The 26614-nt window shown below is 40.9% G+C and overlaps 2 protein-coding genes across 5 annotated transcripts; one reads left to right on the plus strand and one right to left on the minus strand.

Moving 5' to 3' along the window:
* Positions 1-434: 434 nt before the first annotated feature.
* PDILT (protein disulfide isomerase like, testis expressed) lies at positions 435-11436 on the minus strand. The gene is made up of 8 exons (XM_030285034.4): positions 11412-11436; positions 9990-10196; positions 7008-7141; positions 5120-5257; positions 4475-4585; positions 3410-3535; positions 2270-2467; positions 435-995 (listed from the first exon to the last, which is right to left on the minus strand). The coding sequence occupies exons 1-8, from the start codon at positions 11434-11436 to the stop codon at positions 831-833; spliced, it is 1104 nt and encodes a 367-aa protein (XP_030140894.4). The 3' UTR covers positions 435-830.
* Positions 11437-15425: 3989 nt separating this feature from the next.
* Positions 15426-26520, plus strand: LOC100226082 (acyl-coenzyme A synthetase ACSM3, mitochondrial). 4 transcript variants are annotated; one of them, XM_072935628.1, is made up of 15 exons: positions 15455-15497; positions 15987-16021; positions 17718-17983; positions 18829-19039; positions 19466-19673; positions 20495-20638; positions 21207-21363; positions 21909-21988; positions 22942-23065; positions 23371-23451; positions 23579-23680; positions 24342-24469; positions 24569-24668; positions 25308-25427; positions 26070-26520. In XM_072935628.1, exons 3-15 carry the CDS (start codon positions 17783-17785, stop codon positions 26154-26156), a joined length of 1743 nt encoding a protein of 580 aa, XP_072791729.1. In that variant the 5' UTR covers positions 15455-15497; positions 15987-16021; positions 17718-17782; the 3' UTR covers positions 26157-26520. The 4 variants fall into 4 exon arrangements, with proteins under 4 accessions (XP_030140617.4, XP_072791730.1, XP_072791731.1 ...); XM_030284757.4 differs by lacking the exon at positions 15987-16021 and having other exon boundaries at positions 15426-15497; XM_072935629.1 differs by lacking the exons at positions 15987-16021; positions 24342-24469; positions 24569-24668 and having other exon boundaries at positions 15426-15497.
* The last annotated feature ends 94 nt before the right edge of the window (positions 26521-26614 follow it).

A 26614-nucleotide genomic window follows, 5' to 3' on the forward strand; every position in this document is an offset into this window, starting at 1 on the left:
TTTGGAGAGCAATCAGTTGTAATCTTGTTGCAGATCTTGTTCAGATTGTGTAATTTTATATCTTGGTCTGTTTGCCACAGCATACACACCTTTCTAAAGAAGAGTAGTTTTATTAATAATAAAGCCACTGCTTAAGCAAAATTGACAGTATTTTAAGAACCCATGAGAACTGATCCCAGTAAAACTTAGGAGTTAAATTGGATTCAGAAGAGAAGTCACACATAAGAAGCCATGGGTACTAAATTCTTTACTTTTATTTTTTTTATTCAGCTCTGTGTTCACTTGAGATGAATCATTCTTCCAGTGAGCTCCTTCCAGGAAGGATTCCTCACAATCCTGAGAATCTTTCTCTGTACTATTAAAGTTCTTTCTCTGTTATTACAGTTTCCTTTAGGCTGAAATCCTCTTTGATTCCTCCCAAAGGATCCTTTTAAAAAAAGGAAATGCAAAATTAAAATTGCTTATTACAAATGTTCACAAAGACTCTAGTAAATCTTAAAAAAAAAAAAATAAAACATTTTAAGATTGGTTGAAATGCAGATTTTTCATTTTTTCAACCAAGGAACTTGCGGTCTTGTTAATGAGGTCAGAAATTGTGCAGCTATTGCTAAAATGCACTTTGTTTTCAAACATTCTCACTGGTTTATGGCAAAGCTTAGATGAAGTTTTGTATGAAGATTTATTATGAACTTAGAATACCACGTGTGCTGATGGGTACAAGACAGTCTTTCTTTGGTAATCTCAAAAGAAACTACCCTATTTATCTTGTTTGTGTGTTTGGGAATGCCCTGAGGTGAGGATGGAGAATTACTTCAAGAGGGAAGTTCATATCAAGCACTGCACTGCAAATGGTCTAATATTGCAATCTTCTGGGAAAATGTGGTGGGTGTCAGATAAGGGTGGAAGAAGATGATACTGTTGAAACTCTTCCCAACAAGTACTTTGACAGGCATCTTGTCCCAGTCTTGTGGAATTTCTTCACTAGGGAGATGTTGCTGAGCAGAAAAAGAAACATTGCTGTGAAAGTGCAGGGAACATTGAGAAACTGTACTCTAGCTCAAGTTAATGTGAGACTGATGGGACATTACCTAATGTGCTCTGTTACTGTCTGATAACTCTTTTATATCATTACATCCTTGTCAGCCATGGTTCCACCTTCTAGCCCTTCAGCAGGAGCTGGGATCTCACACCCCAGGGTAGTTGGTACTCAGAACTACTTGTCCTCCCTTGAGTACAGATCTGTAGCAGACTGTCTGAAAATGACCCCTTGGAACACAGTTGTGTTCCTTGTCCTGAATTCTTGTTGCCCAATGTTCAGAAGCTGGACTACTGAACAGTTTGGTATTGGGTGTTGTGGGCTTTCAAAAGTGATGTAAAACACACCAGGAATTGTGCATTGCTGCTTAAATCTCTGCTTTCACCACCAGTCATGGTCCTCACATGACTTCTACAATTTACAGTGCAGTAGCTGGGAATTTATCTTCTTTAGCACCATGGCACAGTAGCAGAAAGGCACATGTACCCCATGGAAGCAGATCTTGGTGAGAGAGGCCACATCCCCTCTGCTTCCATCCTTCTGCTCCCTTCCAACCCTAAATACAGGATCTACCTACTCACATTTCCTTAATTCTGCCTACTTAATTCTTCCTCAATTCGACTGCTTTATGTTTTCTCCCTGTAAATCACCATGAGGAGCACTGAATAAGCACAACGTTTTAATGTATTTTTCACAGGAGTGTGATGATGCCTCATTATGGCAACAAATGCTATATTTACCATTGGGAATGATCCCCCCGGAAAATTAACTTTGCTAAACTTGCTTTAAACAAATACCGAATGTTAATCCCCTCTGAAACTGTCACTTTTTGATTTACTGGATTTTTCTGTAACCTTAAGATCTGTTGCAATGATTATTTGCATCTCTCCTCAGCAAAGGAAAGGAAATATCTCCATTATAGTATTGGAAAGATAGAGGCACAGGGAGTTTTTAAACCACTAAAATAAAACAGCTGGCATCAGTTAAAATATTGGGCAAAAATGATCAATCCAGGATTTTCATTGGAGGACTTGTAGTCCACCTCAGTTGTTAAATACAGAGGAATGCTCTGACAACAGCTGTAGATGGTAGATGAATACATGAGGGTGACAGTAGATTAATAAACCAGTGATCACAACAGGACACTGTTCTAATTTTTAAAGGGGGTGCTCTGCCAAGCTGTAATGTTTTAGCTGGGGTACTAGAGAGATGTCTCATGAGTAATGGACATACCTTTGCTTTTCCATTTAGGTAGTTCTGGCAAAATTCTTTCAGGTTCTCCACAGTCACCTCATCTGCAGGCATTTTGTACCTGGCATCGCTGGTCAGATTTAGGATTCTCACAGCAGGAACATCAATGTCCCTGATGCGAAAATACTCAAAAATCCGGCCATTCCTTGCTTCATTAGTATCCACCAAAACAAACAATATCTGATGATAAAGAGAGAATCATGCATCAGGTTGAACTTCCAGCTTTGGTTTAGCCATTTCGGACAAATGGGTTGTGGAGCTTGGATGTGGGGTAGGATCTAACCTTAAATTCAAGGAACTGTGCAGAATCATTTTGGTCTCAGACCAAAACCCAGAAGCTCTGTGGACTTTATTACACCTTGATCCTAGTTAATAACAAATGCTAAAGCAAACAGAAGTACTGAAGTTTTTCCCTCTGTCCCTTCACAGTGCTTTGCTATCATGTCTTCCAGTAACACTTCTAAATTACCCCCCCAAAGTGCTTATTACACTTCTTCATAAATCTTAACAGGACAGAAGAGCTGAAACACCTGTAATCCATATGTATTTACCAATATGTGATATTTGGCTACAAGATGACTTCCTATTCTTCAGTGTCTCATGTACCTGGAACAGGAGTAGCACCACAGAAAACCAAAATACTTGGGTATTGTATATACTGCCTATAACTATCTCTATACATGCAAACACACTGCTGCAGGCAAGGCTATGCACATACCTTGCAATATTCCTCAGGTTTTGTAGATGGCTCCAGCCTTTTCTTCAGACAATATTCTGAGATCCTCAGAATATTTCCTGGTAGAGCCAGAAATTGCCAGAATTTTGCTAAAACTACCTTTGGTTAGAAGTTGCTCCCAGAAAATAGTATTTGTAAAATCAGAAACAGGTTAATTTGGAGCAGCTGGAATTAGTGCTCTTCTTTATGGTCTTTGTGCTTTAAATAATCATTTCCAAGTGAAGTTTGTCTTTCAGCTTGTCCTTAACAAATTCAAATAATAGTTTCTGAAACTGTTTTTAAATGGTTTGGTGGAGTTTGAAGCTGGACTGACAGCTGTGTATTTTTACCAGTAATACTGATCTTTCAGCATTCCTATTTGCAAATCTGGATTCAGTGTTACAAACCTTTCCTCTGAATTCTGCAGCAGCAGACTGGTAGTTTTTGTAAATCTCATTGAACGACTCTGAGTTCATTGGGGTGAACAGCAGGATGTGATTTTCAACAGGGACATCAAAAATCTTCACAGATGTCTGGGAAATAAAAGACTCAACATCTGCTCCACTCTTTGTAGGCAGAACAGTGAATCAGAGGCTCAGCATATCAGTATCCCTAGGCTCTGCTCTTGCAAATTTTACTTTTCAAGACTCAGTTCCCAGTCATTTCCATAAGCATTGGATTTTGTTTCATTGTTTTAAAGCAGATAAAATAAGAAGAATAAGCAGTTGCTGAGGTGGGTTTTTTTTTTTTTTTTTTCCCCAGGAAAAACCTCATAGTTATTCATAGATTTTTACAGTCAGAAGGGACTGTGATCTTCTAGTCTGACCTCCTGTATAACACACAGACAAGGATGAATGCTGAAAGTAAAAGGTGGTGTTACCTAGGGAGGCCCAGCTGCTGTGGGGGAAAGACCTGGCTGGGCACTTCCTTCCCTTCTAGGTGGCATCAGCAGCTTGTATCTCCTTCCCTGCACAGGACTACCTTTTTCCTCATGCCAGCCCAAAGTCAGAGGCAATGGGGTGTTCTGAAGCCAAGCAGGTATTTCCATGTCTTTCCTTTCCTACCTGCACTAGCAACAATTACTGCTGGTTCCTTTCCTTCTTGCCTTGGCCCTGAGCTCCCTGTGGCTGCATTGGGGGGGAATGTTTGGAGCCAGGACTGGGGACTGACCCTCCACCCTCCCACCCCACCCAGCTGGGAGGTCTTTACCTGGTCAGAGCTCACTGTTCACCAGCCACTCCTCACCTCCTCTAGCAAACAGCATCCTGCCAGAGGGAAGCATCATTTCGCATAGGTTAGACCAGGAGCTGCCTGCTGGGGTCTGCTGGCATTTCTAGATGTGTTTAAGAGTGGCCTTGTCAAGCAAAGAAAACTCTCACTCCCTAAGGTGTAGAGTAGCTCCCTAGGTCATTTTCTGCATGGATTTCTGTCTTTCTCCCATAGGTTTTGCTAATACAGTGAAATGCACATACCTCAATATTGTATTCAGTGACCAAATCCAAGGTAAAGGTTTTGATTAGCCTTGTCAGGCCCAGTTTGCTCTGTTTACCATCTTCAAGCACTTCATTATGCCCAGGTTTTCCCTGGACAAATAGTGAAGTTTGTGAGGTTAGTGGCCTTATCAACTATAGGAGCAAAATGACAGGGTTTAAAAGTGAATTTTATGATCCTCAGCAACTGAAATTCCATAGCTTGTAAAATGAATGTCACAGCTAGATTGCAGAACAAGATTACAGCTAAAATTCAAGGTACAGCTGACAGTTTTAATTTGTTCAGTAAAGTTGACATACTGAAAGATCTTTCCTACATCTATACACAGTATCTGTGAGATATGCTCACTCAGGAAATCACTGGTCTGACTACTTCCTAGTCTAAATATTGCTGCTACTCTGTGCAGTTTTGGTTTTGTTGTTGGCCACTTCTTCTGTTGTGGACTGGAAGAAGATTCCTAGTCAAAAGCAACACACAAAAAAAAGAGGTGAATGTCTGGAAAGTAAAGCTGTTATACCCAGATCCTTAAGCATAAAATTTATATATATTCTGAAAAATTCCCAGACTGCCTTTCCAGAGCCCACAGCTGTCACGACACCTTACCTGCTAGACTTTTGTACTCCTACCTTCTTAAACACAATGAGAGAGTTCCTTTGGACACCGTAGTTAGCACAGACATCCTCACTGACTGTCATCCCAAAAGGCATCTCTGGCACATCTCTTGCTGTCTCACAGAAAACTTCCACACTGTCATTGCAAAGTTCCTCGTCCCAGAAAGAGTATTTATTAAGACTTTGCCCTACATCCTGCTAAGGTGTGTAGGAGTTAGCGCTGCAGGTGAAGCAGGCCCCTAAAATCTTGTGAAGAGCAGAGTATAATTGTAAAGTGGATGATGCTTTCCAAGGTTATTTCTAAGGGGGAAACCTAGGAGTGCTGTGACACAGCTTTTGTTGGCTGGCCTGGGTCAGCAGAGATGGTGTAGGGTCCTCTCTGTCCTCCCTGCACTGATCTCATCCTCCCTGCTCTCCCCTGGCACTGCCACCCTCTGCAAAGCCTTCTGCAGGCTGGGAGGGATGGTGCCAGCAGCTGCCCCTGCACAGCTGGCAGGAGTGAGGGATCACAGGAGAGCTCTCTGCTCACAAGAGGAGCTGACTGGCACATCTGGGGCTTTTGACTGAGTGCTCTTCAGGCAGGGACCTTGACTCCTGCATCTGTCAAATAGTCACTGTGCTGTCCACCCTCACACTAATAGTAAATAAGCAGGATGAAAGGCAACAGCTCTTCCAGATTTGATTTAATCAGACAATTATTTCATGCTAGATGAATAGTAATTTATATGCTGAGACCTTCCAACACATCCTGGCACTCATATTTGTGAGCAATCTGTGAGTAATAGAAGCCAAATATGGCTCTTTATTTGCTTGGACATTGTTTTGTTGCCTTTCACCCATTAAATCTCTGACATGCCCTAGCTCATGCTCATATATTGTCATTTCAGCCCAAGCAAAACCAGTGTCCAGTCAAACACATCTGCAGGCAATATCTGCTATCAGTATGGTTCAGGGAACTCTCTGGCACCACTGTGATAGAAAGAGCATCTCAATTTCCCCCAGCACTGGAAAACTGCCTTCCTTCTTAAACAGCTGCAAGCAGATTGCTGCAAAGCAAAATTCTGGGCACTGAGCATTTTCACAGTTTGTCCTGTTATGTTCTATGTGCTCACCAGCTTCGTTACTATGGGGCATTTTGGTAATGAATCCTGTTTTCCATATCCACAGAACTTGACTATCTGCTCTAGCCAGCACATTTGGGATATTATCAGTTCAGGTATGAGTCCAGACATTGTGCTTTTAACAGCCCAGAGAGATATCAGAATAAAAGTCTCTTTAGTTAGTAAAAATCCTTGATTGAATTTCCAGATATTAAAGATCTCAAGGACACATTGAAAAAGCAGGAAAATACTGTTCCTATTTTACTCGCTCTGACAGCATTTCTATTGACTTTTGATCACTAGCACTCAGCCCAAATCCTAACAACATTATTCTGCTCTGGAAACTGGTAGAATTTGCTTGAGAAAGCAAACATGTGTTGGATCATATACAGTGGTAATATTTTATGACTTTCTATCTCTGCAGATTTGACCTTCTTTACACCAGACAAATTTGGGAGAGTTAGGCAGAAGGCCTTTCTCTGAGGATGCAGGAAACACTGCTGTGACCAGCCAGAGCTGTGCAAACACTGCTGGAGCACCCTGCTCACAGAGTCTCTGTTAAGGAAATGTGCTGTGGTGTAAGATTTACTTATTTCTGCCTTGGCTGCTTGTCTAAAAGTGTGAAAAAATAGACAGAGACTGTTAATTTTTTTCTTTTTTTTTTCAAATGAAGTGAAAACTGAGTGTCTGCATTTTTCTGGCGAGTTCTTGGTCTTTTGGATGTGTGGGCTCTGGTGGAGATAGAAAGCAGTATATCCCAAAGCTGGAACAGAACCAGCCTTTTGAGTTGTCCAGGTAATTACCCTAAAGAAGCCAATCACTGCTAAGTCATCAGTTTTTATGATGGCTTCAGCCTGATCAGTAGAGTTGATTAAAACAGCGCTAGGTCCTGTTCTTCTTTTTACCCATGTAATAAAGGTTGAGGCTTTTCTGACTCCTGTGGAAGGAAAAGAGAGTTAAAATGAAATTCAAAATGAATGGCAGAAGTTTCTGTGCAATCAGGACAGAGGCAGTGGAGGTGCAGAGGGATGCTGAATACAAATGGACTTGGGCTCCTTAGGACTGAGGTCAAAGCCAATTGAGAGGGGGCTTGAGGTATCCAAGTTCAACCTCAGGTTCTTGTCACCATTTAAACTATTGTGGCTCTAGAAGACAAACAGTGGAAGTACAGCTTTTTCTGAGACCTCTGCAAGTGGATTTTTGTCCAGCTAAATGATTAATCACACATGGAGAATAGAGATGAGGAAACTCAGACAAGTAGAAAACCTGTCCTGCAAGATTTCATGTGTCCCAAAATCACAGTAAGCTATAAAGTGCTATCGATCTAAGGTTTAATCCACAATGGCTTCAAACCAATTGCAGATTTTATTGAACTGTTTGTTCAATTACATTAGGTGTCAAAATTGTTCCTTTGATGCTGCAAGAGGGATCTGATAGGCACAGAGACATGTTAAAATTCCTCTGTGGGGCCATAGCATCACTTCAGTTTAGACATAAGAAACAAAGCTGAAGTGTTAAAGTTGTCATTTAGTTCTAGATTGTTCCATCTTTTGGCTTCCAAATTACTACTACCAGTTTTACTGAGATTATAGTCAGTCTGTTTATTTGGTAAACTGTCCTAAGCTTTCAGAAGTTTTATTGAGTCTCTTTAAAAATTAAAATTTTAAGCTGTCATGTTTTCAGAGGAATTTGAGGCAACAAACTGAGGCTCAGGCCATTAAAATCTCTGTATGACAGACAGGCTTATTGGACCAGAGTAAGGATTAATTAAAATCATACATGAAAAAGAAAAAATTTAAGTGTTAGAGTCAAGATGCATGGTACAAGTGGATTATCAGAGATGCAAGTCCTGGTACTGTGTATTTTAGCAGTCTGACAAGATCAAAATTGAGTCAGACTGTTTTACTGACACAGTTTTGCAGCAGACAGCATGCAACTAGTTTAAAATACATTTGTTTTATTTAAATGAAGCAGGCAGTCATCTGCTCTGGAGTGTATAGGCTGCAGAACAAAGTGCAGAGCAGTATCTAGTGGTCACACAGTGCTTGACTTCTGCTGTCTAAAGGCAGAATTGAGGTCTTGTCACTTATGTCAGTGCTATAGCCCTTAAGAATCTTTTCTGTGCAGTTAATCTTTCTATTGAGTTCCTTTAACCAGCCTGGCCAAATTCTGACCTTGCAGTTGTAAATTGTGATTTTACAAAGCCTAGAATTTGGCTCTCATGTTATGTCCATTGCCAGGGAACCATTCAAAAATTCCATCTCCCATAAAGAATTGAATTAATTTATTGATTTAAGCAAGGTCTGCAGTTTCTTTTGTGGTATGAAGAATGTACCAAGCCCTCTATGAGAAGTCACTGGGTGGCCAATACACATTTCCAATTGCCAGTGCTCAGTGGTTTAAAAAGCAAACATGGTACATGAGGTTTTACTCAGTGTTGCACATAAGCATTTACCAGGGAACAAAATGTAATTTAAGCATTGTTGGTGACACATGTCCTCTAAAGATTGGTGCTGTCTGCCTTATAAAAAGCACAGAGCAGCAGCCAGTTTCCTAATTCCTGCATCTTGCTAGAAAGTGTGCCTGAAATAGCAGCTCTCTGCTGCAGGGCAAATATGTGTGTGTTGTTACAGTTCTCTGTACTCACTGTTTCACACCAGAAAATCTGTCAGGTTTACCAGTTTAAGAGAGGTTTTCTTGTCAATGCTGTAGATTTAATCAGAGGCTGAAGGTGGGGGCTTTTGCTTTCAGGCATCAGCACCTCTAATAAAAGTTCAGTATGGCACATCACGCTTTCGGTGGCATTTGTGCAGAGGCTGCTGTTTGCACAAGTCTAGGTAGTGGGAACTTGGTAAGAAATCCAATAGCAAGGAGGAGCAAGTTGCTAAAAATACTGAAGATCAGGTTTCAGCAGGAGCCACTGGGGGCTCAGCAGTTAAAGATATCTTAGCACTAGGTCGTGTACAAGTTCAGGAGGCAAACTTTGGGTTCCTTTTTTTGTTTGTTGTATTAAACTTGTGGCTCACCTGTATGTGCTCAGAGTACACCATCAGATGCTTGGCTAAGTCATGCAGTTTTTATCACCTCTGTAAAAGTTCATCATTTTATGAAAAACATAACCTTTCTTGTATGTACTGTAAGTGAACAAAAATGTTTAATAAGACCTGGATTTCTAGGCTTGCTCAAGTCTGTGGATGCCTTTGCTTAATAGCTTTCTGTAAAATATTTCAAATTATTCCTTGTATTCTAAGCCACATATGAGCTCCCTCTGATGGTTAAATGGCAAAATTGTTTTCCTTAGCTTAGGAAGTGGACCTGTATGTTGAGGACCCTGTGAATTCCCAGTTCTTTGTTAGATATAGTGTTGCTCCAGCCTGTTTCTGTAGGCACACTGCCCATGGGAATTGCAGTGGACCAGAAGAGTAATGGAGCAGTTTGGGGACCCAGTTCTTGTTTGGCACAACTCATTAATGTTTATTGTAATAATTGTGAGTAAGTTGTCTTGTTGGGATGATTCTGTACTCGGTGGAATAACAGCGGTAATTAATTTGACTGTGTGAACTTAATATAGAGAAGATACTCAGTTATGCCCTTGGAAGATGAATTCAGATTCAAGTTCCTGTGTTGGTACAGAGGCAATTGCATATTTAACACCATGGGCAAAACCAGCTTCCCACCTTGTCTATTTTTTATCTGAGCATCTATATTTTTCTTCTCAGCAGGGTAATAGATGGTACATCCTGTCATTACATATCATTATCTTATCAGTGCATGAGACAGTTTACCTTTGCAGTCTGTGGGATCTTCCCTGCTGCCATTCACAAAAAACTTAACAGTAGGAAAGGCTTGAATATTAAATTCTTTTCTCAAATCATGTTGGTGTGTCACATCAATTTTGCCAAACTGGATTCTTGGAGCTTCTTTTTTAAGCTGTTGTGCAGCCTCAGCAAATTCTTCAGATAAATTCTGAGAAGACTGAGATAAAGTAACATCTGGAAAAGGCCAATCAAAAGCAAATGGGTTACATAAGCCACAGTGTGAAGCTTTCCAGTGGAGGTTGTTGTATCAAGTGGTAGCTGGAGGGTTTGAATAAGGTCTTCTATGACTCAGAAATAAATGAGGGATTATATTTACTTCTTTATATTGATGCTGTTTTTTCACCACTCCATATGTCCTTGAACCAATAACAATGAACAACCAGCAATATTTCAATATTCTTTTGTTGGGAAAATATGTGGAGCCATTAAAAAGTAATTTGACTGACTATGAGTTTAAGAGAGGTGAAGAATAGAGTTAAATATTGCTCACATTGGGACTCTATGATCCCATTTTTGTAAGCGCTTCAGTGAGGCAGACTTTTGTAATGCAGAAAGTACTTTTTCAGATGAGATATGGAGGGTGGTGTTGAAAAAGGCTGGCAGTGGGCAGTGTATTCCTCATGCTGTCCTGGGGGCCAGCCCTTCTCCAGCTCAAATGGCACCTCTGTGTTTGGTGGAAGCTGAGGGCTCATCCTAGGCTGGGCCCTGTAAAGTTATATTAACATTAAAAAAGGACAAGAGAAGGAAACCAGGGACACAGACTTCTCTGCTTTCAAAGACAAGTAAGAGATAAAGACCTGGAGATTTATATTTTTGTAACTTTGGTTGAAAAAAAATGCGAATTTTAATTGAAATTGAGATACTCTGTCTTATTAAATGGCTTTTATTATAAACAACAAAACTTTTTTTCTTTAGATTATGCACATAAAATTTTTTGTTTCTTCAATATACTTTGCAAATAGGAAGAGATGAAGAACATGCAGTCAAATTTGGTTTCATAAAATGGTGTTTGCTCTTTTGTGTATAGATGGGTGTTTTTGTGTATACACACGTTCAGATATATAACTGCACAAGCACACACACAAACACACCAAAGCATAAATATAACAAAATAACTGTCTTTTGTTCTTTCACAAAATAGCAGATGCACTTCTCTAGAACATACCTTGTGAAGAAGATATTGCCCAATGGGGTTATAACCAAAAAGTAAATGGACATTTCTTAGAATCCATATTCTAACTCAGTGCTGAGTTACATTCCTTGCATCATTCATCATTATCCTTGCTCTGAATCCCAGCCATCAATCATTTTCTCCCCCTTACTGCTGCAGCAAGTGTGAAGATTAGTATCAAATAATGCTATTTTCTCAAAATATTAAAGTGACAGTACTAGGCCCTTCCACATACAGACCCATCTTGGCAGAGGCTCACAGAACCCCTGCACTGGAAGAGCTGCTCCAGCTGCTAATATACCAAAGGACTTCTGTTGGTAGAACAAAACAAAGTCTGCTCAGGGGATACTCAGATACCATGTGATGAAGAGAAGGTGCTTCTCTAAATAAAGTAAATGAGCCTGAAGACAACAGTCCAAACCCAAGCTGTGTTCTAATTGCCTGTAAAATTAGTGTTTCATCTAATAAGCTTATTATGATTGTTCAAAGAAATTTTACCCAAACTTTAATTTCCTATTTCCACTTGATAAAAATGGTCTCATAAACCTTTCCCTCAACAGGATTGTAAAGTGTTATCTCCTAGCACCAAAAAAAAAAGGGGGGAAAGTATCTCCAGTTGTACCTCAACATGCTCAAGAGGCAACAGCAGAAAACCTGCAATTCTGACCTGACAATGTAAAAAATTGCATATCTACCCTATAAAAATATTGCTGCTTTTAGGGGCACTGTGTGTTGAGCCTTTATGAAATATTTTTGCTGAAAATGATTGCAAAGGTGGACTATTCAATAAGACATGGAGTACTTGCAATGCAATTTGAGAATGCTGATAGAGACTGCAGGTGGCAGGGCTAGCCCAGAACAGCTACTGGGCTTTCCAAGAGGAAGGGTGTGTGGCTCTGGGCAGAATGCAGCTGGAGTAAGGAGCAGGAAACTCCACAGCAAACCAGGATCCAGCAGCTCTCAGCTAATTCTAGGGCAGTGTTTTACACCAGAGGCAATTTCAGTATAATGATTTTTTTCCTAAAAACCTAAGGTTGCACAGCAGTTTTACCACAGCTGGGAAAGTGGAAGCTGAAATGCTTTTTGCACAGAGAAATAAGAAGGGACAGAAGAAACTGTTGGTGAACTCCAGAAACAGATGTCTCACAAACATAAAAGAAATGTTAAGCTTAGATACTAGACATTTGAGTAGATTGTCTGTGGGGAAGAGGGCAGAGGATCCATTTTTCTCTGAAATATTTTAATTCCAAAGAGATATTTTAGGAATGATCTCTTATCACTGAATGACCTGAGTAGTGAGAGTTGCAGCTAACTAGGAATGTAAGTAGCATGCTTAGATAATGAGAGCTGGTAGAGTTAGCAGCTCCGTGCTGCAGCTGGGAGCAGTGCATGACTCCAGCAGTCAGAGGCAGGAGAACTTTAAGTACCATTAACCTGCTAACTGTGAGACACAAGTTCAGTGAGTGAACAGATAAAAACTGTTTCCTTGACTACCCAGAAATCATGTGGAAACATCCATCATGCACCTTTCCCCTGCTTTCCTCAGTGATTAGACTCCTCTTCAGCTCTCCATCAATTCCTTTTCATTCCACTCATTCTCTATTTGCCTCCCAGGTGCTTTATCTTTCAAGTCATTTGAGTGTTGCAGGAAATCATCACTCCTTTTATTGGGAGCCTTTTCTTGAGTTTTGTTTCGCTTCCTCTGGTTTAGATTTTTATTGACACTGATCACTTCAGGCCGTGGGATGAGGAAGCAGCTGCTGGGGCTAATGTGGCATCACAGGCTCCAAACTCGAGGAGCATCAGCAGGGAACAAGAGACACGGATAAGAGGCAACAGAGCAGGGTGCCCAGGGCAGGCAGTGGGGGTGGCAGGACACCTGTGCAAACCAGTGTGCTGTGCCACAGCTGCCAGAAGCAAGAGGCCCTTCAAAGGCTCAAGAACAGTATTAACATGGGAGAATGTTTCCATTATCAGTAGTTTTAGTTTTTAGCTGGGTTGTAAATAAAAACAAGGATAAAGCAAGGGTTTGAAAATTAAAAGTGGGAAGAGAACCATAAATCCTGTATTTGGACTCTTACCTCCTCAGTACATTGACAACCTGAGTAAGCTGCTACTTCTTTTGGTGCAGTTTACTGAGCTAAAATATACTGAAATGTGGACAGATAAATCTTTTGCTGACACATGAATGTGTTTAATTACCCTAAAGAATTCTTGAAGTGGCTGTACATAGAAGCACAATGAGTTAATTTTCCTTTAGCTAATTGCTGGTGGCCTCTAATCTCATTATTCTGTCTGAATTGATGGTTTAGGGATTGCTGCAGTCATTGTGAATGTACCTGTTGTCCTGCCAGATACAGATTTCCCGGCTGTTAGTTTCTGACATGGTCACAAAACCATTTCAGCAGTCCCATTTCTCATCTGTGCAGGCTGCTTTTACAGTTGCACTACAGATATATAAATTTCTCTGCAGAAGAGTCTTGAGATGAAGGATAGATTAATGTTTAGCATATCAGAGAAAAGAAGAATGTTAATCTTGCTGCAGTTGCAAGCTTGCTTGTGTGACCTTGAAGTCTCCCCTTCTCTTCTAGAGTGAAATACAGGCATAACCTTCTGTGCTGACCTCTCTACTTCTTAACTGAGGTTTGCAGTTCTTTTGAGATTTCCTTCTATGTAAACACCAGGATTTATTCTAAGTTTGGATTATTGTAAGCATTCACTAAAATAAGCGTGTGTGAGAGACACATGAGGGACTCCTGCTAGTAAGTAATTCTGCTGCAGGTAACTGCAATTTCTTCTTAATAACATCACCTTCAGCTGTTGTGCCTTAAAAAGGAGATGTTTGTCTTCAAGAGTAACCCTCATCTTGCCTATTAAATGTCATTATCTCAGTCACAGGTTGCAGGAATTCTGTGCCTGACCCAGTGCCTCACTAGATGTACAAATGTTCTGCTAGAAAAGGTAAACATCACCTTCTCATAAATGAGAGCATGCTTAGCACACAAAGCAGCAGCACAATGTCTGCACCTCTTGTGTGCTCGTCCTGACGTTATCCAAGTTTCTCTAGGATCTGAAAACTTTTCACTGGAAAGAGCAGCAGCAGGCATTCTCAGAAGCCTGTGGAATCAAGCATTCACTGGGGTCTGTGTCTTTCCATGAATTCTTCTGATAAGTTGGAGGAAATGGTGTTAGCATGTGCTCTGAAGGCTGTGCTTTTAGTAAGTGTACAAAGTTCATTCTCTCTGTAATGGATGTATTTGTTAGAGTGATTGAGACTTTTTATGGTGCTTATTTGCTTTTCTCTGCAGTGAAAGTCAACAGAGGGACTTAGATTCAGGCAGTGTGTAGTGTAAACATTGAATCTCTCCCATGCAGGCAGTGCTGATCAAAGGTCTACCTTCTGCTGGTGACAAGTGCTCTGAATTCCCTGTGCTCATAAGCCTTTATGTGGAATTTAGATCAGTTTAACGTGGATTAGGAGATGCCACAGCCTGCAGCAGAAGAGCACTTTCAATTGAGTGCTGAGATGAGGTGCTGGGCAGGACTCACACATTGCTGGGTGATGCTTGCATGGTTTTCAGACATGTCTTGTTGCACAGAACAGCTGGGATGAGAGAGAGAGGAACAGTGCTGGGTTTCTGGGTCCATGCTTTGCTGTCACACTGAGTGCTTGCCCTGTGAGCTTTGCCCAGCTCCTGGGACAGTATTTGAGGGTTGCTCCTCTGCCTAATTTCTGCTTGTCTCTTGCACTTATGGATCTACTAATTGTGGATCTGACTGAGAGTGTGCTGAAGTCAGGGAAAAACTCTCACTTCTTTGCGTAGGTAATTTTAATGTCTGCAACTCTTCGACATCTTGTCTGTGAGGCTTTCCTCTCTACTTAAGTGCTAAGTTGTAGCTCAAGTAAGATACTACCTCATGGGTTAAACCAGAAGATTTTGCCATTGGTTTTCAGTAGTAACACAGTTTTCTGTGCAATAAATGGAAGGGGCTAAATGTACCAATTCATCCTTAGGAGAGCTATCAGCTGTCCACATGAACTATGAGGCCTCCCTAGACAATCCTTTCAGAACACTTAAAAAATATCTTACAGAAATATTGAGATTCTGGAATTCCTTCAATTTACTAAGGAATTATTATTTCTGTAAATACCTGCCAGCCTGTAGTTGTAGGAGAAACACCTTTGACCCTTGAACTCTGATGAAATTTTGGAACTTTAACCCCAAAACTGTAGCTGGTAGAAGAGACCAGGTATTCTAGTGGTTGTTTCAGTGGCACAAAGGACAGAGCTGACTTGACAACAGGTGGGTCTGGATTAGTAGAATCAAGAAGAAATTCCTTCAATAATGACTGTTTCTTCTTCTTGAGGAGTAGCAAGTGATGCTTTGCACCTCGTGCCTTTAGCAGACTTTTTATCCAGGAGGGCACCACTGAAAAGAAGGAATGTTCATAGTGGGGGTTGATGTGGTAGCCTCCATTATCTGTGGGTGAAGGATCTTGGGGGGCATATTGCTGCAATTTATTGTTTCCATGCCTGCTGTGAGTGGGGCTGGGTTTCCAGCAAGCTCTTTTCTATCAGTCTCAAAAGCTTTGCATTGTAATGCACCTTGAGATGTGTTCCATCAGTACTTGTAGAGTGTGCCTAATGAAATTGGGAGCTGTATATTCAGGCTGCTTGCAAGATAAGATCACACATAAATACAGATTCAGCAATCAGGTACTAAAGGAGAAAAAAGAAGCAGAAAGATAAGAGTCTCCCATTTGACTTTGTGGTCTCTTTCTCTTCATAACAGCTCCATTTCAAAGATGTCTTTCAAGAAACATACTGGTAAGGTTATAAAGCATCTCTCAGAATTGCAGGTTAAAACTAACAAGGCCTGTTTGATCTGGGGAGGCAGTGTTTAAGCTCAGAACGCAGCCTGAGGCTCCCAGAACAAAGGTAGGAGGACAAAACCATTTGCTGAGAGAGCTGGTTTCCCCTGTCTGGCCCTAAAACAGATAGCCATCAACTTAAATCCCTCCTGGAAACCTTCTACCAGTAAATAGGCTCTGTCATGAGACGGTTTCTAACCTCTGTGTCCTGAAAGGAAACTGCAGAAAAAGGAAGATCACACAACAGTCCATTTTACCAGGACAGATTTGCAATGAGGAATGAGATTTAGTAGAACTGAACTGGTGGAGAACAATGTTCTCTTTTAGACATAGAGCAGATAAGGTCACATTCTGTGCATTTCTCCATCAGTGAAATACTAGCTTTGGCTTTCTTTTTGTGCTTTGTAATTTAAGAGCTGTGGAAAATCTTCCCTCCGCAGAAGTCAGAGTCCAGTCAGCAGGAAGCACTGGATTGAGGATGAATCTTAATCTAGAGCCTTCTGCTTAGCTACCACTCACACCTGTCAAATATGTGGTCAAGAGCCGTTGAGACGTGCCTCACGTGTGCGCTTTCTGTCTCAGTTTCTCAGGTTTGCCTCACAAATACAGTGATTTCAGAGTGATGCCAGATATTGTTATTTATTGGCACTGAACACTGGAAGCTCTCACTACACCTACGCTTGCAATAAATAATGCAAAGGTGAAAGTAACTGCAAAGAATACCTGGGAGACAGATATGTACTGCTGGCTGTTAAATAAGGACAACATAGTGGCACAAAAAAATTTTAAATGCAAAGCTGATTTCATTGAATTGGGGAAAAATTCCCTTAGACATATGGGTACATCCTTAAGGAGTTCATTACACTCAAAACAAGTTTATCTGATGATTCAGCACCTGTGAGTGAAAATCAAGTTTTCCTGACTTTCAGGCTTGGGCTTTAAATACCTGTGGCATTATCCATTCTGTCTCTTCCACATGTACCTGTATGTTGTGTAGGACAGACTAGGAAAAACTGCAAATATTGGCACTTCCTTTGCAAGTTTATTTTACAGCATGTATCTTTTCCCAAGCTGCACACTTCAGCTGAAGTGCATAGAAAATGGAAGCCTTTGGCACTTCACCTTTGCTCACTTACTGTCTATTTTGTGTTTATTTCATGCCCTCAAAGAAAATAGAACTCATAAGAAAATAATTCAAAGATTCATCAGGTTTATTGGTGCATAAATTCAGTGTGACTCGCCATCTAGTGCAGGTTTAAGGCATAACATAATTACAGAGACAGTTTTGAGTCAAGGTGATAGTCTCCTAAACCACTTCAAAAGTAGTGGTATTTTATTTCTGTAAGCAGGAAAAGTAACATAAAATTTACAGGAATACAGACATAGATATAGAGAAAAGGACTAGCAAGTAAAATTTTAGAGGTGAAATATGAGAGTCATTCATCAGCTGACAAGGTAGAGGACAAATATTCTAATGAAAAGCAGTGCACAATCCCTTTACAAGAAAAGGAGGAACATAAAATAATAAGGAAGATACAGATGTGTTCAAACAACCTATTTATTTTAGCTGGTTTGCATTAATTCATCCAGCATCAGAAACTAGACAACATCCAATAACTGCCTGGTTTTAAATGTATTTTCTTTCATTCCAGGTGACTGATTCCTTAGGTGTACACCAAATTCCTTCCCCTCAACCTCTGATAAAGCATCATTTATCATGAGAACATTTATTAAATCCTGCATTCCTCAGTGTTTGTGGATTCTCGGATCACCTTCCAGAACATTCCATGGAAACAACAGGCTTCTTACATCTCAGATTATTTCCCATTATGAATCTATAAACCAGGGTAAAAAGGAACTGCCAGAATACTTCAACTTTGCAAGTGATGTGTTAGATGAGTGGGCACGACTGGAAAAGGTAGTATTTGTCTTTTCTTTTCTAGACATTGAATTGTAGTTTAACCCCAGCTGTCAGCTGAGAACCACAGAGCCCCTGGATCTCACACACATACACACACATACACACACACACACACAGTGGGATGGGGAGGAGAATCAGGAGAAAAAAAAGGTAAAACACATGGATTGAGGAAAGAACAGTTTAAGAATTGAAATAAATTGAAACAAATATAATAATAAGTAAAATATAATGCATACAGTATGTATATATATATATAATATAGTAATAAGGAATATTAATAATAATTATCACTATTGTAGAAATATTAGTAGAAGTAGTAGTGATTAAAAGGGACATAACAAAAAAGAGAGAGGAACAAAGAAGACCCAGAAAGGATGAATGATGCACAACACAATTGCCCACTGCCCACTGATCGACACCCAGCCTGTCCCCAAACAGTGATTGGCACCTCTCGACCAACTTCCCACCAGGGTATAAACTGAGCAGGACCTCCTGTGCTTGGAATATCCCTCTGGGCAGTTCAAGTCAGCTGTTCTGTCTGTGATCTCCCCTAGGTTTTCATGCACCAGCTTGTTGGCAGAGTGTGGAAAACTGGGAAGTCCTTGACTTAGTTGTTGCTAAGCAGTGCTTACACTATCCCAGTCAAAACCAGGACATGGTGGAACAAATCTCAGATGATACAATTTTATTAATGGGTACTGGATAGTACTGGCACCATTGTATTTTGTTTATCAGAAAGATATCTGAGTATCACTCCAAGAGAGTAGTTGCCAAGGATGGTTTATATTGAAGTGAAACCTTTTAAAGTTTGTCCTCTTTTAATATCTTCTCGCATGTTGTAGGATGGAAGAAAGCCAGCAAATCCAGCTTTTTGGTGGGTCAATGAGGAGGGAGAGGAGGTGAAGTGGAGCTTTGAGGAGCTGGGCTCTCTGTCCAGGAAGGCAGCCAATGTCCTTTCTGAGGCCTGTGGTTTGCAGAGAGGAGACAGGGTTTTGGCAGTTCTGCCTCGTGTTCCTGAGTGGTGGCTCCTGAATGTGGCCTGCATGCGAGCAGGTGAGTGACTCACTGACTTCCTGGGTGCAGACAGAAGGCAAAGAGAGCATACAAGACAATCTAAACAGGAATATTCTGTTGTGACCTCTAGAAGTGATCTTTGGCCTAGAAGGAGAATTGGCAGCACCCACACAGGAAGCACAGGGCCAGACATGGTCCAGTCTAACAGCATCCTCAGGTGAAGCCAGTGAGGGCTGAATGGCTGCAACCAAGGGCCAGACTTGACCACATACATTGGAAGGCAGCTGAATTTATAATGGAAGAACTTATATCATTAGAGTCATTAATAATTCAATATATCTATTTTGCTCTGCTTTTAAACTGATAAACATCCATGATGGATAAAATCAGCATCAACAGAGACACATTATCAAACGTTTTTGGGAAATGCTGAGTTTTCTCAATTGCTCCTTGCTTTTTTTCCAGGAATTGTCCTTATTCCAGGAACATCTCAATTAACAGCCAAAGACATCTCATACCGACTGCAGGCTTCAAAAGCCAAGTGCATTGTTACCAATGACACGCTGGCACCTGCAGTGGAATCTGTCCTGCCTGGCAGCCAGTTCCTGAAAAGTAAACTCATTGTAGGCCAAGGGAGCAGGAATGGGTGGCTGAACTTCAAAGAACTCCTTGTGTGAGTATCCAGCTCTTTTCTTCCCAGATCTTTGAGGTGAAGCGGGTTGCATCAGTCAGGTGATATTGCTGAGTTGTTGGAATAATTCTCAAAATACAAATGATTTATGTTTTTGCATCCCTCTGTCAGTTCCCTGTTTTCTGGTTACAATGGTAGAGGTTCATCTAATCCAGGTTTTTGGAATTTCATTCATGTCCTTCAGCTTTGCTTAGCAGCCTCCTAGTTTATAGAAGCTCTCTGCTTCTACTGTGGTCATCAGACAAGCGCACAGAGTTCTAAACAATTGTTATGAGCTTGTCTGCTGGAGCCCATTCTAATGGTTATTGATTAAATGGGAAAATACCCATTCCAGCTCTTGATGTTCAGTTCTTTCTTCCCTCTACTATCCTGGTAGCTCAGAGGATTTGAATTGTCCATCAGTCTCTTGAACATAAATTATATACTATTAGTAATAAGACCAATGTACTTGGCACAATAACCTCAGTTACCAATTTCAAGTTGCGTGCTGGTTTTTGCTTGTATGAGGCAGACACTGATTCCTGGCTGCTGCTCCATAACCAACACCTGGAGTGCCCTTGCTAAAACAGATACAAAGTCACTGAAATATTCTGTAGGTGCTCATATCTTAAAAGTTATGGCATACACAGCATATTTGTTACAAGCAAAATGTGTTCTCTGAGTGTTCTTACCTATGTTACCACTTATTTAGTGAGATCATTCACTTTGGGGCAATTCTCCTGTTGAACTCCTAAACAATAAAAATGCTGTTGCCCTGGTGGAAAATATAGTGTAGTGACTGGAATATATAATTTCTTCTGAAGGGTTGCATCTGTTGACCATAAATGTGTCAAGACGAGGAGTCAAGACCCGATGCTGATCTATTTTACCAGCGGAACCACGGGCTTCCCAAAAATGGTGGTGCAGTCCCACAGCAGTTACGGCATTGGATTTGCAATCAGTGGCAGGTATTACCTTGCAGTTCCTCCCAGGGTCCTGATTAAATGCTGTGATGAGCATTAAACTGAACATGAGACCATAACATTCCAGTAAATGCAGGTATTTCATGACTGTAGGATCTTGCATCTTCCTCATCTTGAAAGTTAAAGGATAACCTTTCCCAAAGCATTCAGACTTGGAAGCTGGTGATCAAGGATCCAGAGAAGTAACTTGTTTAGTTTCCTGGAGAAATGAGCTTTGACTTAGCTGATGTCTCAACTGCACCAGGTAGGGAATGCCTATTCCAGATGATCTGTTTGGGTTCTGCTCTAGATCCAGATTCTGCAACTCAAGACAAAGATGTTTTGCACTGCTCACAAGAAAAATAAATGCTCAAAATATTAAGCAGGAGGAAAGGAAGAGAAATCAGAGAATATTTAAGATTTTTCAACTCTCCCAAACTTTACACAGAGCCCCACTTGCTGACACTACATCTTCTAATGGAAGCCTCATGCTTCCATTAGAAGAGCCCATAGACCTGGGCCCGAGTCTCTCACATTCTCTGCAGCATTTCTTTCATCTCTGCTTTTTCGTCAGGTGTTGGTTGAACTTGACTCCTTCAGATATAATGTGGAATACCTCTGATACTGGCTGGGTAAAAGCAGCTTGGAGCAGTGTTTTTTCACCGTGGATCTGTGGATCCTGTGTCTTTATACACAATATGCCACAGTTTAAACCAGAAGTTATTGCAGAGGTAAGCTTAACATTTTATACTGAAATATTTATTTCCGTTTTACAGAAGTGAAGGAAACAAACTGGGCTCCAGTCTATGGGTGCCATTGCTTAGTAGCAGCAGGGATACTACTTCCCACATCCCAAGGAATTTGGTGCCCATTAAGCTCAAGGAACAAGTGTTTTCCCTCCTGGTTAGGCCATATGTCATGGTTTGAGTGCAGAGGACAATTGGATAAAGACACAGGATATAAAGATCTTGGGATCACTGCTGTGTTGTCCAATATTGAACCTAAGGCTTACTTCAGGTATGAACTTCCATCTGCTCTGGGTTTAGGCTGAGTATGGGCCAGTACTCAGAATATAGCATAAACCTGAATCAAGGCTCTGTTTCTCTGAATTTTCAGTGAGTTGCCAGAGTGTCTATTCCCCCCTTAAGGCACTTTAAACCAATCAGTTGGCTGATTCCCCTCAACATTGGCCTCTTTTGTTAATCACCTGCACATTCACAAGGTCAGACCCAGCATTACACTTTCTGTCCAGCACAACAACTTCCTATTTTTCTAGACTCTCTCAAAATATCCCATCACCACCTTCTGCACGGCTCCCACCGCCTTCCGCATGCTGGTCCAACATGATGTGAGCAGGTACCGCAGGGAGGGGAGGGAGGCTGGGGTATAATGCTGGGACAGTTCTGCATGGTTAGTTCCTTAGCTTCCTTAATTCTCTTTTTCAGTTCAAGGAAACCTAATCAGCAAAGCTTGCTCTCAGTAAAGAAGGTTCTCAGTTTTCAAATGTGAGAAGAATTAGCCACACCATACGCTACTTGGGCTTCAGCACTTGGTCTTTGAATAGACAGCGCAGAGGAAACAAGGAAGATTTTTTCTTTTAAGCTGTAACTTCCTCTGAATTTAGGCTTCACAGTTCAATTTCAGTCAATGTTTTAGGCAGCATTAGATCAGCTGGTACACCATGGAGTTGTTCTCACATGTTTGAGAATGAAGGGAGCAGTTAGAGGAGTTCCACATGCTGAGAGTTATTTGGTAGCTGTTCTTCCTGGTTTGGTACTCTGTGAAATACCCAGGTTGTGAGAAGTGGTTTGTAAGGAGTTTTCACATCTTTGGTAAGGTACTCATTCTGGTCACATAGGTCTTTCATCTTGCCAAAAGCCAATCCAGCTTTAGCAAAGCTCAGCCTCTGTGTATCTATTCATCCTTCCTTTTGCTCTAGAAAGTTCTCTGTGTTATATCTGATGTTAGATGTTGGCACATAACTCAGCTTTCCACACACATCTGATGTGCCTGTTCAGATTCCTCCTTTTATGTCAGTTCTCCCACGGAAACACTTTTGCTCACTTTTTCCAGCAGAAAAACCTACTTCAATTGGCACAGAGGTAAACCACATCATCTTCAGTGGCAACTCAAGCAGTCTAGGATTCTAGTTGAGGTGTGCATAACAGGATGATGATTGTCATTTCCAAAAGAGCTTGTGAAGCTTTAGGTGTATGCCCTTGGAAAGCTGAGGGAGGCTGTTCAGTTAAGTCTATTTACTGTTCTTTGCAAGAGTTAAGAAAATTATTTCATTTGTTCTTCCTCTCAAGCTACAAGTTCCCAAGTCTGAAGCACTGCATAACTGGAGGGGAAGCACTGAATCCTGAAGTGTTGACGAAGTGGAAAATCCAGACAGGGCTGGATATCCATGAAGGTTATGGCCAGACCGAAACAGTACGTTTGCAATAAATGTAATTACTGGTAGTAAAACTCTTCACCATCTTTACTTCAAAAGCAAAGCTAAATTAGATTATTTTCTCTGGGCATTAATTTATTTTGTGTGAGGTTTTAATGAAAAATATTAAAGCAGCTCACATCCCAGACTCTGATGTTCTCAAAAAAATCACAGTTCTTTGGTCCTGATTCAGCCCTTGTCACAACAAAGTCACAAAGAGGAGTTCTGACTAATGGAAACAATAATAAAATTTACAAGATGTTGCAACAATTTTTAAAAATCTTTAAAAACATCTACTCTGCAGGTGACAATCTGTGCCAATATGAAAGGAATGAAAATTAAACCTGGCTCTTTGGGAAAAGCTGTTCCCCCTTATGATGTGCAGGTATGTGGCAGCTGTGGGTAGAACAGCAAGGCAGTGCTGCATGCGTCCCTCTGTGCCCTGCACTGAGCTGCAGCAGATGTTCCTCTGAGCTGATCAAAGCACAATGCTGTGTCTGTCCTTTCTGCAGATCGTAGATGACCGTGGGGCTGTTGTGCCTAGAGGAGAAGAGGGCACCATTGCTGTCCGGGTGCAGCCCACACGACCCTTCTGTCTGTTCTCCGAGTACTTGGTGAGCCTGACCTGCTGTGTCTGTGTCTGCTGGGAGACTCAGCAGAGAGCCAGGGCAAAGGTCTGCCAGGAGCAGAATTCCATGCAGGATCCTCAGAAAGCCTCGCTGGGTTACTTGAGGACTTTGAGCCTGATCAGTGCATAGTTTCAGGAACAGACTGACTGACAGAGCGTAGTTTTAAAATGCACCACAAACCAGGGGATGCCTTGTTCCAGATATGTGCCATGTGTTTAATGTTCAGAGCATCACTCTTTTCTCTCTATTCCATTCCTATCTTTGGTTAAACATTATTGAAGCAAGCCCATAAATTCTACTCCAATACATCAGAAGCTCAGTTAGGCTTTCCAAGGGACAGGTATTTTATTCCCTCATACCACTGTCAGAGGTACCCCCATTCCAGCAGGCACTGCAGTCAGAGAAACCTTTGTACAGATGTCTGTCACACACAACTTGTGCACAAGATCAACAGCACAAACACAAACTACAGCACAAATCCCTCACATGTATATGACCATGTGGCTCTGAGGTAGCAACACCTCAGTGAAAATATAAAGCAGTATTGAACACACTCATCTTGAGTACAATTTTATTGTTCATTTTTAGCATCACTGCTAAGGAAATGCAATAAGATACTTTTTTAAAAATGTTTGATTGTTGCCAGGATAATCCAGAGAAAACTGCTGCTTCTGTGTGCAGAGATTTTTATCTCACTGGGGACAGAGGCGTTATGGATGAAGAGGGATATGTCTGGTTTGTTGGAAGAGCTGATGATATCATTAACTCTGCTGGGTAAGGCATTTCCTTTTAGATTTGCCTCCTGAAACGCAGCCTGGAAGGAGCAAAGGACTGGTCCATGCTGCTGGGCTGAGCTGCCTTTGTGCTCCCCAGGTATCGCATTGGCCCGTTTGAAGTGGAGAGTGCGTTGATTGAGCACCCAGCAGTCTCAGAGGCGGCTGTTGTCAGCAGTCCTGACCCAGTGCGAGGGGAGGTAAAACAAAATAGGAAAAAATCTAAAATAAATACCCTTTCTACTAAGTATTAACTTCCTTATATGTACTAGGCTTCTTTGGAATTCAGTATGTTGTATATTTTTGAAATTTTGTGAGCATAAACATTTTTAAAATGCGTATCTTGACAGATATCACAAATTCAGAATTATTTCTTTGCAGGGTTTTATGTGGGGGGGAAAAAATGGTTTTTCAGACTAATCATGTGATCTTTTTGTCTTAGCAGTGAAACTTTGATTATTTCTCATTTACCCCTAAGCATATGGGGGCAATGATATCCAGAGTGTTTAATTTTTGCTTTATATTTTCCAGCTTTGCAACATTTCTTTGAGCAGCTGGGATGAGATTTTAATCTCTCTTTATTTTCCATACCAGAACTTTTTGAAAGTTTAATGATGTATAAAGTTAAGAAAACAAGGGGAAAATAGGAAAACATTCTCTGCTACAGAATGAGTCCTTCATAGCACAGCAGTTGATAGCAAACAGCTATTGAAAAGGGAAATTAAAGAAAAATATCAAATATTGGCATTCTGAATGTTGACATTCACTTTTCACAACAGATAGATTCCCTTATTGCCAGCTCTGGAAGTTAATGGAACCCCTTCATTTTTGTGGCACAGGTGGTCAAAGCCTTCATTGTTTTAGCTCCTGCTTTTGTATCACATGATCCAGAAAAATTAATTCATGAGCTTCAACAGCATGTTAAGAAGGTGACTGCACCATACAAGTATCCAAGGAAGGTAAGTCCAGCCCAAAAGGACAGGTTCTCTCAGTGTACCAGAAACTGGGCAATTTTTGTCCTGCCTCAGCTCTTTTTCAACAGCTTTCTGACGAACACTGCGACCAGAGGTAGATAAAATAAAAGTTGATAATAGGGTTTGTTGCAGCTGTAGCCTTGGGTTAGCTGTGTGTGCTAGAATGGACCCAGAGGGAGGCAATGGTGGTGAAATTTTACTTTATGAGGGCCCAGTCTTTCTTCGTGGAATCCTGGAGTTTTCACTGCAGCTCAAATGGACAAATCATTCTATTCTAACCAGCTCTACCTTGACCTCTCCTCTGACAGACACCTAAATCAAAAAAAGTTCCTGTTAGCATCAGTAGGTTAGAATCCATGTCTTCTCACTAGGAAAGACACCAGTAACTCCCTGTCCTGAAAGCTGAAGCTCTCAGCTCCTAGAGATTGTGATATGTCTCCCTGCAAGTACTGTCTGTGCAGTAGCCACAAGGTGTAGTAAGGAATTTCACCATTCCAGCCCTGGTTGTACAGCTTCCCATCCTTTATCCCCAGCTATCCCATGCTTGAAGTGTTTTCACAATCTTTTGTTTCACCTGGTAAATTACCCACAAATTATTTGGCTACAGGGAGCATTTTTGCCTTTCAGGTGGAGTTTGTTCAGCATCTGCCAAAGACAGTTACTGGGAAAATCCAGAGAAAGGCTCTAAAGAACAAAGAGTGGGCAAAGCTATAAAAAGAGCAAGAGTGATCTGGGAAACGAGGAAAGAAATTCTCCATCATGTGTACCAGCCATAACACAAGACATAGAGCAGGTTGTATTGACCCAGAGCAGAAAGAGAACATCAGGAAAAACAAACTGGAAGAAAAAGGAGAAAACATTCTTGAGGATATGTGGTATTGAAGCCACATTTGCCATCAACCTACAAATGTTTGGAATGAAGTGCAAGTAATTCAAAGTGTGGAATGGGGGAGAGAAGGACTCAAGTGCATACAGAGGACTTATTTATTTTTACTGCAATTTGTATAAACATCTCCCTTAAAAATGGGTGAAACTACAGGGCTTTGAACATTACAAATAAATGAGAAATTAATAAGAAGATATGTTTGTCCTGAGGTGGGTATCAACAATTAATTAACATCCAAAACCTAACATTGTAATATTGTCAATTTTTTTCAGAGTGGAAGGAAAAA

The sequence above is a fragment of the Taeniopygia guttata genome, chromosome 14 (assembly GCF_048771995.1).
Source record: "Taeniopygia guttata chromosome 14, bTaeGut7.mat, whole genome shotgun sequence".
Classification (NCBI taxonomy): domain Eukaryota; kingdom Metazoa; phylum Chordata; class Aves; order Passeriformes; family Estrildidae; genus Taeniopygia; species Taeniopygia guttata.

Coding starts and splice junctions, on each gene's coding strand:
- PDILT (XM_030285034.4), bottom strand. CDS start 11,436: ATGGGTCTGTATGTGGAAGGGCCTA. Junction 7,142..9,989: donor AGATCCCACAGACTGCAAAG/GTAAACTGTCTC, acceptor TTCCTTCCACAG/GAGTCAGAAAAGCCTCAACC. Junction 4,586..5,119: donor CTCTCATTGTGTTTAAGAAG/GTAGGAGTACAA, acceptor CTATTTGTCCAG/GGAAAACCTGGGCATAATGA.
- LOC100226082 (XM_030284757.4), top strand. CDS start 17,783: ATGAGAACATTTATTAAATCCTGCATTCCTCAGTGTTTGTGGATTCTC. Junction 17,984..18,828: donor AGTGGGCACGACTGGAAAAG/GTAGTATTTGTC, acceptor CGCATGTTGTAG/GATGGAAGAAAGCCAGCAAA. Junction 24,470..24,568: donor GATATCATTAACTCTGCTGG/GTAAGGCATTTC, acceptor TGTGCTCCCCAG/GTATCGCATTGGCCCGTTTG.